Here is a 15,584-nt window from a genome sequence, read left to right as displayed (position 1 = left end):
GGAACAGTAACTCCAGTAAATATTTATTTTTTAATAAAATAAAAAAGGGAGGGGGTATTATTATAATCTCACTCTAAAATTAATATCAGATTGGTCTCTTGGTCCTGCAGAGTGAGGTTTCAGAAAGTTTTGGGAGCTCTTTGATATTAATTGTCTTTTGCGGTCCTAAAATTTTCCCATGGATAAATTCTTCTTTAGAGTGCTTGTCTAGTATTATTATGCCCAGCCAGACATGATCACGCCCCCAGTTAACACTTCACTAAAAACCTATAAACCTGCCGTGCGATATCTTCAACCCAACTAATGCAAAGCACTCTCATCATAATCATAGTGATCGAAAGTTGACAATTTTTTTTTAAGGAAAAAAAAAAAACAAAAGCTACGGAAGATGCTTTGCTCCCAAAAAAAAAAAAAAAGAGCTTTGGAAGACCCATACAAAAGCAGTGAGCGCTACACTCTGTTTATTCAAGTTCATTAGCCTCTTGCGATCTAAAAAGGGTTCAGTGAAAACCAAAGTATTGGCTTTCCATATAGATTATTCAAAATAGTACTCCAGTCCCTATTCAAAATTCAAAATATTCCTAAGAGTTGAAAATTTTACACAGTCAAAATAGGGACGTTGTATGGGCAACAAGCCTTATCCTGCCATTTCATTCGCATTGAGTAATAAACAATGTTGCCAAACGCAACGGCAGATACCAAAAAATTGACTGGGGGCAATAAATAATGTTACAAAATGCAATGGGCACTTGCAAGCCTAATAAAGTACAAAAGAATACATTATTCTATCCTGCACATACATTCTCTACACCGTGGATACCTGTAGATACTTCTTCCCTTGGGCCTTGTCTGTACATGTTTGGTCTGTCTAACAGCTTTCCTAACTCTCTGTTCAAACACACGCCATTCTATGGTTGAGTTCTTGGTAAAGATACTAGCAAGCCTGCGTTTATTTGGTCGTATTGTTGGCATTTTGCCTCCACCGTAATATATACGATAACCAGACACCAAAGACGATAACTGACTTCCAGAATCGGTCATGGCAAATGCATCAGCAGCAGTACAGCCTATGAAGTCCAGTGCTGCTAGCTACAAAAGAAATGAGCTCTATCATTCATCAAATGATTAGCACTAAAAGAACCAAGCAGAATTAACTGTAGCATTCAGAAAATAAAAAATACAAAATGAAAAGAGGACAGCTTCTAAGGCCCCAAGAGATTCAAATCAAATAATTTCCCCAATTTTGATATTGATCACTAAGGTATTTTGGGCCAGTAAATCACATAAAAACTGATACTGTTTAGTCAAGTTGAATAAAGACTAAAATCCCAAAGGGACCTAAACGGGCAACGTACCAATCAACAAAAGTCAGAGTGGCTAGTTGCAAATTAGTTTCGAGTTTCACTTATCCCTCTATAGTCAAAAGCTGAGTAGATTATGTGGATATTAGGTCCCACCCAGCAATGCAATAAGGTGATTTGTAAGGCTGCACTACCTTTTTGCTGATACGCATTACCATTTACTAGGACTTGAAATACCGTCAGAAAACTCTCAGATAGACAAGAATCACATTCTTGTGGAAGTTTAGCATCTCGAGAATATATTAATAAGTAGCTTAAGAGCAGAGAAGTTATATTTAAGGAAAAATTGTTCAGCAACCATATGCACACCTTTTCCATATAGAGAAAACCAATAGTTTCAATGAATGGAAATTTTATGCACGCGTTGCACGCACACATTTATTTCTCCCATCAAGCCTTTCTGGTCATATATATACGAGCTTTCTGATATTGCAAAACAAAGGATAGCAATCCTACTCATTATGTAAACAGAGGCCAGGACCCAATAATTTTATATGCCAGTCCACTAAAAAGCCCCCTTTGACCGCACACTTCTTCAATATCACCCACTTCAAAAATCATATTCAAAAAAGATTTTCAACCAGCCAATCTCAACCAGTATTCAACCATTAGGTTTTGAACATAACACAATGAAAAGTGCTTATGAAACAGATTCCTTGTGATAATAAAATGCCCAACATAAGCAAAACAACGATGGCAACTGCACCAAACCTGAGATGAATAATTTGCAAACGGTTCCAGTTCAGTTGAAGAGAGCAAGTTCTCTTTAGTCACTAAATTAGGGTACAAGCTGGTCAGTGCAGTCAACCGTGATTGACCTCCATACAAATTAGAACCAGCTACAAATATATGAGTCTTCCGGTTAAAACCCAGAGCAGCAAGCATAAGGACAGCCTCTTCGGGTGTCAAGGGGCACAGACCTTCAGACCTTATCTCTGAAGGAGAGGGCAATCTGCACTAGAAAGTTGGTGTTATTTGAAGTCCATGTAGTTAAAAGAATAAGGAGGCTCATTTTGACATGGTAAATTAAAAAAAAAAAACAACAACAACAACAACTCTGACGGGTGGTGCAGAAGACAAGATGCCTCTTGGGGGAGGGATTAAATGAATCCCATTACCACCCCACATCACCCCCCCCCCAAAAAAAATGACAGAGAATGGAAGAGATCAAAAGAAAAACATTTCACAAAATTAAACAACCATTACCTTTATCCAAGATGAAATAACCATACTCTTAATAGAAATAATACACGTGGCTATATTAATCCAACATTTTTTAGGGTGATGCAGAAAATTCCCCCATTCCCCACCCCCAAGACACAGGAGAGAGTAATAATTGAAAGAGATACAAGTACTAGGAGAAGCAAAAGCAAATTGCAAACACATCTCAGAATAATTGTAAAAAGCTGCTTTAGCAGCCAACCAGAACTACAAACTACTAAAATGATATAATAAGTGGGGGAATATATCTGATGCAATTGTCATAATGCATACTTTGTGGTCTTCTCTAGATGTGCCAATGCAGGGAAATGGATTTCACGATAAGCTGCCAATTCTTTCCTCTCACCTTCACCTCCCCCGAATTCACACAAAGAATGAGCTACCATGTCAATTTCAAATCTGAGATGCAAAGATAGATATTTAGATGCCTTTTTGGAATGATTTCCTCTTCCCTCCAAAATTGATGCCGCAAATGGACCAATGAGATATGGATCCAACAGTCCAATGTGACCAGTATGCTGGCGCAGCCTTTTAAGAAGCAAAGCACCAGTTTCTTGTATTCTGGGGACAAATCGCAGTGCATAAAAATTACATCTGCAACGAAGTCTCTAGATGAAGTTCTCCAATCAGAACAGAATAGTAAGGCTTCAGATGAAAAGGACAAATCCAACTGAAATGACAAAACATCAAAAAGGATTTACCTGCAGCTCAAATGGTATTGGGTCAAATGCTAAGCGATTCCCAAAACCAACAAAATGAACAACTTGATTTTTAAGGAGAATAGGTAGTAGAATGTGCTTCAAGTAAAAACTTGGCTTGGCCTCTTTTCCCATGTCAACATCTGATACCTGAAAGAAGACAATCCCAATAACTAATACAAAAGGAACTAACTGTGAAAGCAATTAGTTTACTGGAAGGGCAGCAGTAACTTACAACACTACCAATTGCCTCCAAGTCTAAAGACCGCAATTCCTCAGGAAGTTCCTTCACTATCCTTATATCAGATGTTAAGTATTCTATAAAATGCTCCTCCTGATAGATGTCACTGAATTGACTGAAATTAATCAAATTATACAATTTGGTACTGTCAATTTCCATGTAAAGCAATTATAAGAAAAGTATTGACCAAAAAAAAGGAGGAGATCAGAAGACCTATGGACTAAAGACGTATCATTAAAATAAACAGGGCAATTGTAAAATTGGCAATTCTAGTTGAACATAAGAATAACTACAATTACCAATGATCCACATTACTAAAGGGAAACCCATAAAGCATATGTTAACATCCTGTGATGTAGTAATATTTAATCATATGCCCCCAAATTAGTCAGGGGGAAAATCATGGGTATCCATTTGAAGCAGAAGTTCAATAGCAAATTACGTCAGCCAAAACAACTAGAAAAGATTTCACTTAGGTAATATAACATTCATTAATCAGCAGAATCATTTCATCGCGAATCTTGACGCAAGGCTGAAACATTTGGTTATTCAATCATGTAAGACAAGAAGGGAAAAGTTAGAAGGATAGAAAGAGCATCATCACCTTACATCTCTCCATACACTACTAAACATAAATTTGGGAATAACCAAAGTTGAATTAAGTAATCGTGCCACAACCACCGCATTGCAAACCTATTGTCATCAAAATCAACATATATAGTATGTTAATCATTTAACAATAGAGCTTTTATTCTTTGGACCAAACAAACTCATATTCAGAAGAAGTGAAATATCCATTAAGGTGGAACAGTCTAATAAAGACACTTACAGCTACTCGTTGTTGATTTATTCCACCATTTGCAGTCATCAAAATGTATCCATTATTTCCCTCTATCAAAGTACAATAGCAGACAGCAGACTTTGAGTGTCACCTTATAGACCAACATACTACATTTACTCACACACACGTACATGATATTAAAAATAAAATCAAATTTAACATAGGCATACCACTAGGTTTCCAATTACGCTGATCAGCGCAAGGTCTCCAGGCAGAAGCAGGAGCAAAAGGCTCCTGCCACAAATCTTTAGGCTCACGTTTATTCTGTACCCATATGAAACAAATCAGAACAACTGCAGACTTGCAAACAGAGAGATTTACTCTGGCATTTGATTTAATGATTCTAACATTTCATGGTTGTAATTACTAACAGGCTACAGATCCTGATACCTCTGCCAAAGCATGGGCAGCCAAAGCCAACAATCTTTCATAATTTCCCTTCGGTGGCTTTTTCCCTTTTCTAGTTTTTTTCCATTTCCCCTGCAAGAAAATAACAAATGGGAAAATAAAGTAAACAGACAATTGAAAGACCAAGAAATTAGACCTTTGAATTTCAACATCTGCTAAAATATTTACAAGGGTGATGCACATGAAGGCTCTTCTTTTAAGGGGACAAATTCCTAGTGACTCCCTTAGACCTCAGTTTCCCAACTATTTACAGTCAGCTGCGCAATAGGCATCTACGTGATCATTTTTCATTCCTCTGTACCTGGATACAAAATGTATATCCACCATACGAATACTAGGTAAATGCCCAAAAAAAAAAAAAAAGCAAAATTCTCACATCCACAGGCCAAATATATGATATTATCAAAAAGATTGGGCATTAATTATTGGGTATCTAATATCCAAAGTGCCCTGCCGAAACCAGCTTCCAAAGTATGTTCATGCACTGGGTCCATCGGTTTTTTATTTTCAGAATTTACATGTATAGACCCATATATATGCTTCGCCTCAAGGTACATGGTAGAAAAGTCTCAAATATCGTCTGATCACATTAATACCCTCTACCATCTACTTCACTCGTTTTAACACAACTCCATCGTAAAAAGGTATGAACTGGTAGGCAACAAGTTGTAATTAGTAGCAAGGGACGGGGGAAAAAAAAAGTTCCTAGAATTTAAAATCCACAATACTAATCATGCACATACCTGAACCGAAACCGAAACTAAATCAGCAGATGAATTTCTCGATAACTCAGTGATAGGATGCACCGCTTCATCTTGCAGACGCGTAAGCAGAATCCAATTTACCAAGAAGAAGGAACCCAGCAGCCCAATAAGCAACAGAAGCCCTTTCACTCGTTTCGTGCGATACCATGACTTTCCCGCCTTCAACTTTCCCTTGTGCTGATGAGGAGGATTCAATTGCAACTTCCAGTTTTTCAGGAAGCCCCATGCATTCCATTTGAAAGGCGAAGAGGAGAATGAAGAATGGGATCTGTGGAAGCTCGAGAGCCGACTGGGTCCAAGTCTGGGGGAATGATTTGGAGAGGACTGATGGCTTCTCGAAGTTGGAGAGGTGGACGGAGAGTGGAAGGAGCTGGAGCGAGCGATAATGGGTTCATAATGATCCGGAACCGCATGGGGTGGATCATCATCATTGTCTCTCTTTGGTTGGAGGCCGTATCGTTTGTAATTGAATTCGGTGAAGAGATCTGTAGAAGATTGCATGATTCAGATTCGGGTCAGACCCAAAACCGGAGAAGCAAATGCCGGGAACAAGAAGAAGTAGAGTTGAAATACGAATTACTTCAAAAAGAAGACGAAGAGTTGAAATCTGAAGAACTACTTCAAACGGAAGAAAGAAAAGCTGTCTGAAACTCTGAATTCCGGCGACGAGGCTCTCGCTCCAAATAAGTAATACTACCAAGATTAAGAAGAAATTTTTAAAAAAAATTGTATTTGGTTGGTTTTATCCCATTTTCCATTAAACTTGGCCCCTTAGATTATATAAATTAAGATATATTATTTGATTCATTTCAGCAAGTTACAAATGGATGATTAACGTGGAATTTAATTATTTCTACTGAATATGCTTTTTATTGGATCCAAATCCAAGTTTTCAGATGAATATAAGATTTATAATTTGGTGTGTCTTATAAAGAAAATTTAGTCAAATCAATATCTTAGACTTTCTAAATAATTTAAATAGCTAAAATATTTATCATGGATTTCATAATCTTGTAATGTAATTTTTCCGACCAAAAAGAAATGGTTCTCTTGTGATAGATCTTAATTGTGGGAATGGCACTAACCACAATGTTTATATAATGCTGCTTTACCAAAACTTAGGCAGCCAACACGTTACCAATCAAATTAATTATGGAAGCGTTTGGCGGTGATTCTCTCCTTCTCTTATCTTTTCTTCTTATTATTATTTGGAAAAATGACTCTAATCTTATAAGAAAGGAAACCTAAGAAGTATTTGGGGAAATAAACTATAGTTTTAAAAATGATTTTACGATACACGACATATACCTGTGAAGTTTACCTTTTTAAAAACATTTCTATGTTTTTCCAAGCACCCTCTAATAAAAAATCCCACTCTCCATTACTTATAAGTGGTGATCATTTGAGATTTTATGCACTATTATCAATTAATACTCTCTCCAACCTTATTTATAAGCTTTAAATTTGAAAAGAGCTCGTTATGTAATTGTTTTAACATTCAATATATTTTTTCTAATATTACCCTTAATTATTTTTTTCTTACTACATTTCCATTTACATTCTCTTTTATCTTTTATCTTATTTATTATAAGGATGTATTTAGAAACAAAAATATATTTCTAACATATTTATTATTTTTTATTAATTTTAATGAGTTATTCATTATCTATAAATTAGTTATTTGAAATTTATAATAAAAACTGAGAATATAAAACAATTTGTAACAAATTACATTATTCATAGACCATCAATAATACAACTCCTCAACATGATATACAAAAGTAAATAACATGTAAAACTTATATTTTATTTCTATAATACACATATTCTATACATATATAACATAACTAAGTTTTTCTTCCTTCTTTTTCTGAGAACATAAAACTAGGTTACGACGCTAAGATGTTCGCTTCCATATCTCAATTTCATGCTTTCTTGGGGTCCACAATCTAGTTTTTAATTAATGAAGTCAAACATGGAAATAATGGTTAAACAACGGTACCTTTTCTTCTCAAAAAAGAAAACGGCTACACACTAAAGAAAAGAAATTATTTGCTCAAAAAACTATGTCTTCTAATCATCACCATGATTGTGGAAGGGAATAAAAGGACAAGTAGGCCCTTCAATATGCATGCTCAATCAAAAATCCTAGCTAGTTAGTCACCTTAAGAGACGCTTTAGACGGTAATTTAATAAAAGCAAAAAAGGGGGAAAAACAGAGAGAATAATAAACTACAATATACAACATCAAGGCGAGTTAAATATAATATACATATGTTTTCCATAGTACTTTTTTATCCCAAGTAATAATAAAATTCCAATGCATGTAATTACAAATATCTTGGATCTGTTTGAAACATCTTCACAACTTCTCTATTCCTTCCTGTGTTCTGTCAGAAAACTGCATATCACTTTACACAAAATTGAAATAAGATCATATCAAAATGGCTCGAAATTAAAAAACCTTTAAAATGACATGTCAAAGGATTCATGATCTGGGGTCTTGTGACCAAACCCAGATTCGTCACTGGGGCGGCGTTTGACCACACTTGCTCTTTGCACTAGCCGGACCAGTGCTTGCACAACCTCAGACATGGGAGGTCGGAATTCAGGCTCCGGCTGTACACAAGCAAAATGAGAAAAAATGAGTTCTGTGTAACATGCTTGGAAAGTCATGATGCAACATGGTAAATCACATGGAATGTCCAGATTCCCAGCATTGCAGTTAATGAACCATTTGAAAATAAAAAACATTACCTGAACACAAAGGGCAATGATATCGGCAAAGGTGACAGTGACTTCGCCGGATACATGCCATTCAAAGCAGGATCAACCATTTTGGCCAAGGCATCTATATCATGAAGTTGGGGAGTAGCCCACCTCACAAGCGACTGCTCTGATCTCGCTCGTGAACTACACTTATAGAAGTTACACATCAATCGAAGATATCATTAAGATGAAGAGTTTAAGAACTCATGGATTGCAGCAAAACATGAAAATGATGAGCATGAACATTGGCTTTAGAACATGTAAAATCCAGGTTCACCTGTCAAGTGGCTTCCGACCCGTCAATAGCTCTAACATTACCACTCCAAAACTGTAAACATCACTTTTCACTGTGTAAATTCCTGATAATGCAAACTCAGGAGCACTATAACCAAATGAGCCAACCATCTGAGTTGAAACCTGTTAAAGACAAAGAAATTTACTAACAGAGCATATGGCAAAAGAATCCACAGATATCATGTCCAGCCATGCATGCGGGAAACAAAGTATGTTCACCAACCTGCCGTTCAGTGTTTGGCGTTAAAGCAGCTAAACCACAATCAGACAGTTGAGGATTCAACTCCTCATCGAGTAATATGTTTGCCGATTTAAAGTTTCTATGTACAACAGAAGGCAAGCATACTTCATGCAAGTATCTGACCAACAAAAATGTAAAAGTTAAAATGCGGTATACTATCATGAGTTACTGCAGGGAAATGATGAAGTAGACTTGATACATAATAGAAAACCAACATACTCTAATGCTCGGGCAGTGCCCAGTGCTATTCGAACACGGGCATTCCAAGATAAAGCCTTGCTGCTATCTTCAGCAAAATGGAGTATGTCATGTAGATTTCCATTACCAATATGCTCGTAAACTAGAAGACGCTGCCCATGCTCTGCACAGTACCCAGCCAGTGTAACAATGTTTGGATGCCGCAGGCGTGACATATTTGATACAGCTTCAAGAAAGTTGTCTTCCTCCTGTAATGACAGTGCCGCATTGTCGATCTTTTTAATGGCCATGATCTAACAAAAACAAAACCTGAAACCATTAGAGATTGGAACATGCATAAATGTTGTAGAGTATAGAGTATTTGTTCTGAAGTTTGAATATCACAAAAAATGAGTCAAATCATCAAAAGGTAAAGGGAATTAAGTAATATTATGAGAAAACAAAGGTTATTTTGCTAAAATAGAAACATTAGTTTCAATTACTGAATGGGAAATTATAATTCCACATGATGAAAAGTTAACAAGGCAGAAGCATAACTAGCCTAAGGTAGAAGATACAGCATAGCCAAACCTATCAGTGAAGTAAAATATCTACAACATTGTAATGCAAATAGTCTACACTCTACAGTTTAATTACAACTAAAGTAATTTAAATAAAGAAGGATGGGCTTTACTCAAAAAAGAAAAGAAAAGGAGGATTGGGCTTCACATCTAAAATGTATTCCTTATCTATACATCTCTATACAAAGCAAGTATAATTTCCAAAATGATAGAAAGGTGATAACATTGCAACGTAAAAGGATTACCTTCCCATTAGGGAATTCAGCCCTGTAAACTCGACCAAGAGAACCTTCACCGATAATAAATTCCTGGCTGAAGCTATTTGTTGCACTTTGAAGAGTAGCAATTGTGTATGATGTAGCAGTTATAGGGGATTTTATCCGCTTAGCAGATCCATTTTTCGAAGGAACCCTCTCAGCTATCACTTTTTCTGCAGGAGGAGGTTTCAGGTCTGTAATAACAGCAGCACTCTTTACCCTCTGTTCTTGCATTGGAGGAGTTACTGCAAGTACAAGGCCAGATGAGCCCAGAACATGTCAAGATAGACATGAAAGTAATCTTTGTGAGAATTCTACAAAAGAAAATAATATCTAAAGACACTGCAAATTAACATCTAAGAAAATAAACTGCCACTGACTTTCTAATGGAAGATAGATGATACTGATGAGCAGAATAAAATGAATAGCTACGTGGTACAAGATGTCTAAATGAACAAAAAACAGAGATGTTCAGCAAGGCAATTACATAAAGCAAGAAGCTCCAAATCCTAAGTTACCTAGAGAAGCAATAATCAAACCCATCATTAACTTATTGTGCCTTGAAATATTAACATTCAACAGATAATGTAGCGGATTAATGCATGTCTAACATTACTGTTGGTTTAAGAAACACAAGCAGAAGATTCGCACGCACGCACACACAGTTAGAGACAGGGAACCACTGGGAGGGAATTCACCATTATTGGTTCCAAGAGGAGGAGTCCCATTGGATGTTCTCACACCTTTTTCCTTCTTTTTATGCTTTCGGATACATAAAGCAAGAGCAAGTAGCACAACAACAGCTAGAAAAACTGAACCCAAAATAATGCCTATAATAACCCCAGATGATAAACCCTTGTGGCTATCAGCATCTTCATCATCAGATTCAGAAGCATGTGCTTTGTGAGAACCAGAGCCAGAATGGTGATGGCTAGTAGGAGATCTTCTGGGAGAAGAGGCTGAATGTGGAGGAGGAGGAGGAGCAGGGCCATTGTCAAAGGAGTTCCCATCAGATCTAGTCCATATTTAAAGAGCCACATTAGTCAAAATGAAGAAGTTAGGCACTGCAAAACAGGAAGACATTGCAGACAAAGTTGCATTAACACGTACATAAAATTATGAATTGAACTAAGTTCCTGAGGTATCCATCCAGTGAAATTGTTGTTCGCAACATTTCTGGAAAACAATGGAGCAGAATTAGGTTATCATATGCAGATAATTTGAGCCCAGAGGTGAGAGAAACTTACAAAGTATCTAAAGGCAAACCAACAAGAACATTAAGAGAACCGGTCAACTGATTGTTCTGCAAAAAGCTGTAACATATTGAGTCAAATAAACATTCATTGCGAACCTCAACTAGGTCATCTGTTAAAATATTATCTAACATACACAGAAGAAAGATTGGACAATGAACCGAATGAGGGAGGAAGATCTCCAGAAAAGTCATTGAACGATAGATCCCTGCATTATGGAATGCACACGTCAAACGCTTATCAGATAGAATAAAACTTAGGTTAGAAACAGTTCTCCAGTAATAACTCAGTTGTTAAGAAAATAATATTTGAGTTAAAAATAGTTTGAGCTCTCCCTCTCTACTTTTTCCGTCATCACACTGCCTCAACCCCCCCCCCCAAAAAAAAAAAAAAAGAAAGGAAAAAGCCAACCTAAAGTAAGGAGAATAGAACTTTTAAAAGCAAAGAATGAACTCCAAACTGGGCAACAAAGACTAAATGCTACCATTGAACCTTCATCATACAAAAGATGCAAATCAAATGTTAAAGATTCATATAAGCATCCTGAAACTAATCGTACTGCCAATATAAAGGAAGAATGCCAGCTATCTGCCACTGTAGTCATGAAACTAAAACTACTACAAAATGTTTTGAGCACTATCAAAAGTTTGTCCACAAAAAGGGGGGGAAAAAAAAAGAGAAATAGCACGTAGTTCATTCCTGGAGCGCAAAATTCTCTCAACCAATCAAGCTAAGTCACTTCTATTAATTGCTAAAACCATAGGCAGTGCTGAAATTAGTTAGTCATGACATTAAATCATTAATCAGTAATGTTGTGGAAAGGAGATTGAATGACAATATAAAAAGAAGTTAAAAGAAATAAATGCACTATGGGAGATGTCTTACAGGGTACCGAGATCAGCAAGGTCGGCAAAAATGTCTCCAATTGAAAGGGAGAGTGCATTGTGGCTCACGTTCCTAACAACCATATAGAAATGCAATCGGATGGTAGCTACAACATATAACTAAATTAAACGATATGAAATAATGTTATACACGAACAGAAAAGCAACTTACAAATAATTGAGGGAACTCATGGCAGAAATGGAATAAGGAAGATTTCCGCTCAAGTTATTTCTTGCGAGGTTCCTGAATATTATAATCATAGAATGATGGCGTATTAACTTAAACAACAGAGTGAAGCTGATCAAGAATGATAAGAAAATCACATGATGGAAAGCTAGCATTACAGGCTTGTCAGATTTGGTGGCAACTGGTAAGGGACTGTGTCGTGGATCTTGTTGTCACTTAAGTCACTGAAAAGGAAAAAAGAGCAGAAGAACATCGATATTAATATGTAAGAACAGAAAAAGAATAAATAAATAAGTGCCACAAAAACAACAAGTTCGATTATCTCACAGTTGTCTCAGCGACATAAGGTCCGAAAGCAGGTATCCCAGAGTCCCATTGAGTCCCAAACCTGACAATTCTCTAATTAACATCACAGCAATGACACCAGTTGGTTAGTTTTCTCAAACAAAAAACACAACTGAAAAAACTAAAAGTTACGCTTGTGCAATATCATCTCATACATGGAAACAACGGCTGAGCCCTCACATGTTATCCCTTTCCATGACTCTACACAAGGATCACCACCACCAATTTTCCAGCCAGTTAGCCAAGGAGGGCTGTTTAAAGCGTTGTACAAAACCTCAAGCGCTTGAACTGAAGCAAGAAGAACAGCACTGTGATCCCAAAACTAAGAGATACGAAGGGTAACGGCATCATCCCACCCCCCTCAGTTAAACATACAAATAAATTCAAATAAAGATATTTAAAAAAAAATGTTTTGGTGAGGACATGAATGAAGGCATAACATCGTTTATTTTATTAATCAGAATAGACGAACAAGATCAAAGCCCCTAAAAATGTCCATGCCTTCACTCCAGTTCAATCTAAAAATCTCTTCCTTTTCCAAAAAGCATAATAAAGCCATCGCTTTATTAATTACATTTTCACTGCAGTCAGACAGATAAAATCAAACTCTCACAAGTCAAGGCACCGAGTTCGGTTCCACTCGCCTCAATCGCGATCAAAATCCAAACTTTCCTGAACTTCGAGGCACTTTCCTTATCATTATCATATTAATAGCAAACCTTATGTCAATCAGCCACGGGAATGATCAAACTAAGAGAACAAGAAGCAGAAGCAAATACCATCAGTAGCGTCAGTGTTGGCTAAAGCAGGATGAAGAGCAGAAAAGATCAGAGCGATTGGAAGAAAAAGAGAAGAAGCCACTCGAGTGGCCGCCATTGTTGTTTCCGGCCACTATAGACGGAGCTGAAAGTTGTTTCAGGCGGGGTTCAGGTGTGGTGAAGAACATGCAAGAGCAGTGAAGACACAGGGAAAAGGAACAAGAAGAAGAAGATGGGGTTAGAGGAGTAGGTAGCTGTGAGATCGCGACCAGTTGTCCAAGGCATCGCCATTAAAGAAAGGGACGCCGAGTGAGATGGAGATTCGAAGCTTATAGTAATGAAGAGAGAGAAACATAAAGGGAAAACGAAAGAAAGAAAAAGGAAGTAATGAGTATGAGTAAGCGAGAGTGTATGTGTCGGCGAAAACAAAAATTGGAAAACAAAAACAAAAACGGAATGTAACACAGGATTTGGATCTCACGCTTCCTCAGACGCTATTACAAATAAATAAAACAACTTACTTATATTCATTATATTAAATTTTTTAATTACATATAATTATGTATTTTATTTTTTAATTAATAATATTTAATGATAAATTTATATGAAATAAAAAAACACTTAACCCTATGTAATTAAAAACTTAACATAATAAACGTAACAACTCGAGCTAAATTTTTCTATAAATAAAAATTTTTAACTGTAACTTTCCTCTGCATCGTTAAATTGCAATTGATTACTACTCGTAATATTTTCAATTAAGATTTAACTGAGAGCACTCAATGGAACCCAGGTCCTGCAATAAAACAAGGAAAAAGCAGTGTTTTGATTGAAGTAGCCAACAAAACAAAGCTTCAAAAAAAGATTTTTTTTTTTTTGGGTGAACAAAGCCTGAAGCTTTGGCCAGGGAAAAAAGCTTGAAGCTTTTCATGGGTCTCTTCCTTTTCTCTTTCTGGGGTTTTTGGATTTTCCACTTTCCATTTCACGTTCTCGGTTCTTCTTGTCCCTTCCCCTCCCCTAACCCAATGCGTGTCAGCTCAGCCCCCCCCCCCCCTTTATTAATTTTCTCTTATTTTGTCTTTTGTGTTTTTTTTTACCAGAATTTTGTGTGAATGAATGAGGCCTTTTTATTATTGTCATGAGCTTTCAGTTTGTCATTCCAAAATGAATTACAGCCCCTCTTAATTTTAACAAGATACAATTTGCTTTTAAACTTACTAAATTACGCTCCTTTCGATGCTAATTCTAGAAACTAGTTGAGAAGGTTAATAGTACTACCTTTGATCATTAATATAAGATCTCGTTTGATTTTTATTTTAATCCTAATTATAAGACTTCAATCCATTTTGTCTTTCATATTTATATATGTTTTTCCCGAGATAGTCATTCTAATAATAATAGTTCTAGCCAATAAACTTGATTAACAAGGATATTTTAGGAAAAACAACACATATTTATTATAAAGAACTAACTTAACTTATTTTCTTAATCTCCTTAAATTAGTCAACTAGCTCTTATAATTAGGAACGGAACTAGTATTATAATCTCTCTTTTTTTGGCCAACATAATAGTATTATAGTCTAACGCTAGTTTAATCCCATTTATAATATTATGTCGTTAATCCCCTTTAATTAAAAAAAATTCAATCTATTTTACTTTTCAAGTTTTTTAAAAATATCTCTATAAATTATATATATTAAACGAATGTTTAATGATATTTTCCAATCCAATACAAATAATTAAATGAAATATCTTTAAAAAAATATCACCATCTATTTTTTATAAATAACTAATTTAATTATTTTTTTAGGTTTTTTAAACTAACTATTAAATTTCTATATTTAGAATTAGAAAAATGATCATTTATCCGATCATTCGCAGCAAATTTTTCCATAAATTTAAACTGTTGCATAACAAATCTTATATCCTCCGAAAGTATATATTTGGCGAACATATTTCCAGAATCCAAACATGATCAGTTTAATCTATTCATTGGGTGAAAGTTAAAGGAGTCCTCTAAGAACTATATTGAAATTATGAAATTGTTGACTTTCTATTCCATATAAATATTTATGAAGTATAGTATATAAATGAAAAAGTATACTCTGGTCAAAAATGAAAAAGTATACATATGATAAATTTGACTCCCACTTTCCATGAAAACCACTTCTTTTCTCCACGTTCAAACAATGAAAGTTTGAGCCGGTCAAAAAAAAAAAACAATGAAAGTTTGAGCTTTAAAAAAAAAAAAAAAGGGTTATAAGGCTGTGAGATGTCCTTTTTTTTTTGGTATAATGTGAGATG

The 15,584-nt window shown here is 35.7% G+C and overlaps 1 protein-coding gene and 1 pseudogene across 3 annotated transcripts; both read right to left on the bottom strand.

Annotated features, from left to right (window-relative positions):
• Positions 1-682: 682 nt before the first annotated feature.
• Positions 683-6,173, bottom strand: LOC114748552 (O-fucosyltransferase 15-like). 3 transcript variants are annotated; one of them, XM_028936980.1, is made up of 11 exons: positions 5,763-6,173; positions 5,514-5,684; positions 4,753-4,842; positions 4,533-4,626; positions 4,351-4,412; positions 4,126-4,214; positions 3,516-3,636; positions 3,284-3,430; positions 2,856-3,190; positions 2,073-2,313; positions 683-1,089 (listed from the first exon to the last, which is right to left on the bottom strand). In XM_028936980.1, the coding sequence occupies exons 1-11, from the start codon at positions 6,033-6,035 to the stop codon at positions 781-783; spliced, it is 1,932 nt and encodes a 643-aa protein (XP_028792813.1). In that variant the 5' UTR covers positions 6,036-6,173; the 3' UTR covers positions 683-780. The 3 variants fall into 3 exon arrangements, with proteins under 3 accessions (XP_028792813.1, XP_028792811.1, XP_028792812.1); XM_028936978.1 differs by lacking the exons at positions 5,514-5,684; positions 5,763-6,173 and having other exon boundaries at positions 4,351-4,453; positions 4,734-4,812; XM_028936979.1 differs by lacking the exons at positions 5,514-5,684; positions 5,763-6,173 and having other exon boundaries at positions 4,351-4,440; positions 4,734-4,812.
• Positions 6,174-7,751: 1,578 nt separating this feature from the next.
• Positions 7,752-13,610, bottom strand: LOC114748559 (protein STRUBBELIG-RECEPTOR FAMILY 8-like; annotated as a pseudogene).
• Positions 13,611-15,584: the final 1,974 nt, after the last annotated feature.

This window comes from Neltuma alba, unplaced genomic scaffold (assembly GCF_004799145.2).
Source record: "Neltuma alba isolate B1F8T4 unplaced genomic scaffold, ASM479914v2 tig00005741_pilon, whole genome shotgun sequence".
In the NCBI taxonomy this organism is placed as follows: Eukaryota; Viridiplantae; Streptophyta; class Magnoliopsida; order Fabales; family Fabaceae; genus Neltuma; species Neltuma alba.
Note: the sequence above shows the minus strand (reverse complement) of the source record. Positions and strands in the feature narration are given on the sequence as shown.

Bases quoted from the DNA above. Each gene is read 5' to 3' on its own strand.
- LOC114748552 (XM_028936980.1), bottom strand. From the start codon at position 6,035: ATGCAATCTTCTACAGATCTCTTCACCGAATTCAATTACAAACGATAC. The intron at 3,431-3,515 runs GTAAGTTACTGC...GTCTTCTTTCAG, and splicing joins TGGAGGCAATTGGTAGTGTT to GTATCAGATGTTGACATGGG. The intron at 2,314-2,855 runs GTATGCATTATG...TTTCTAGTGCAG, and splicing joins CATCTAGAGAAGACCACAAA to ATTGCCCTCTCCTTCAGAGA.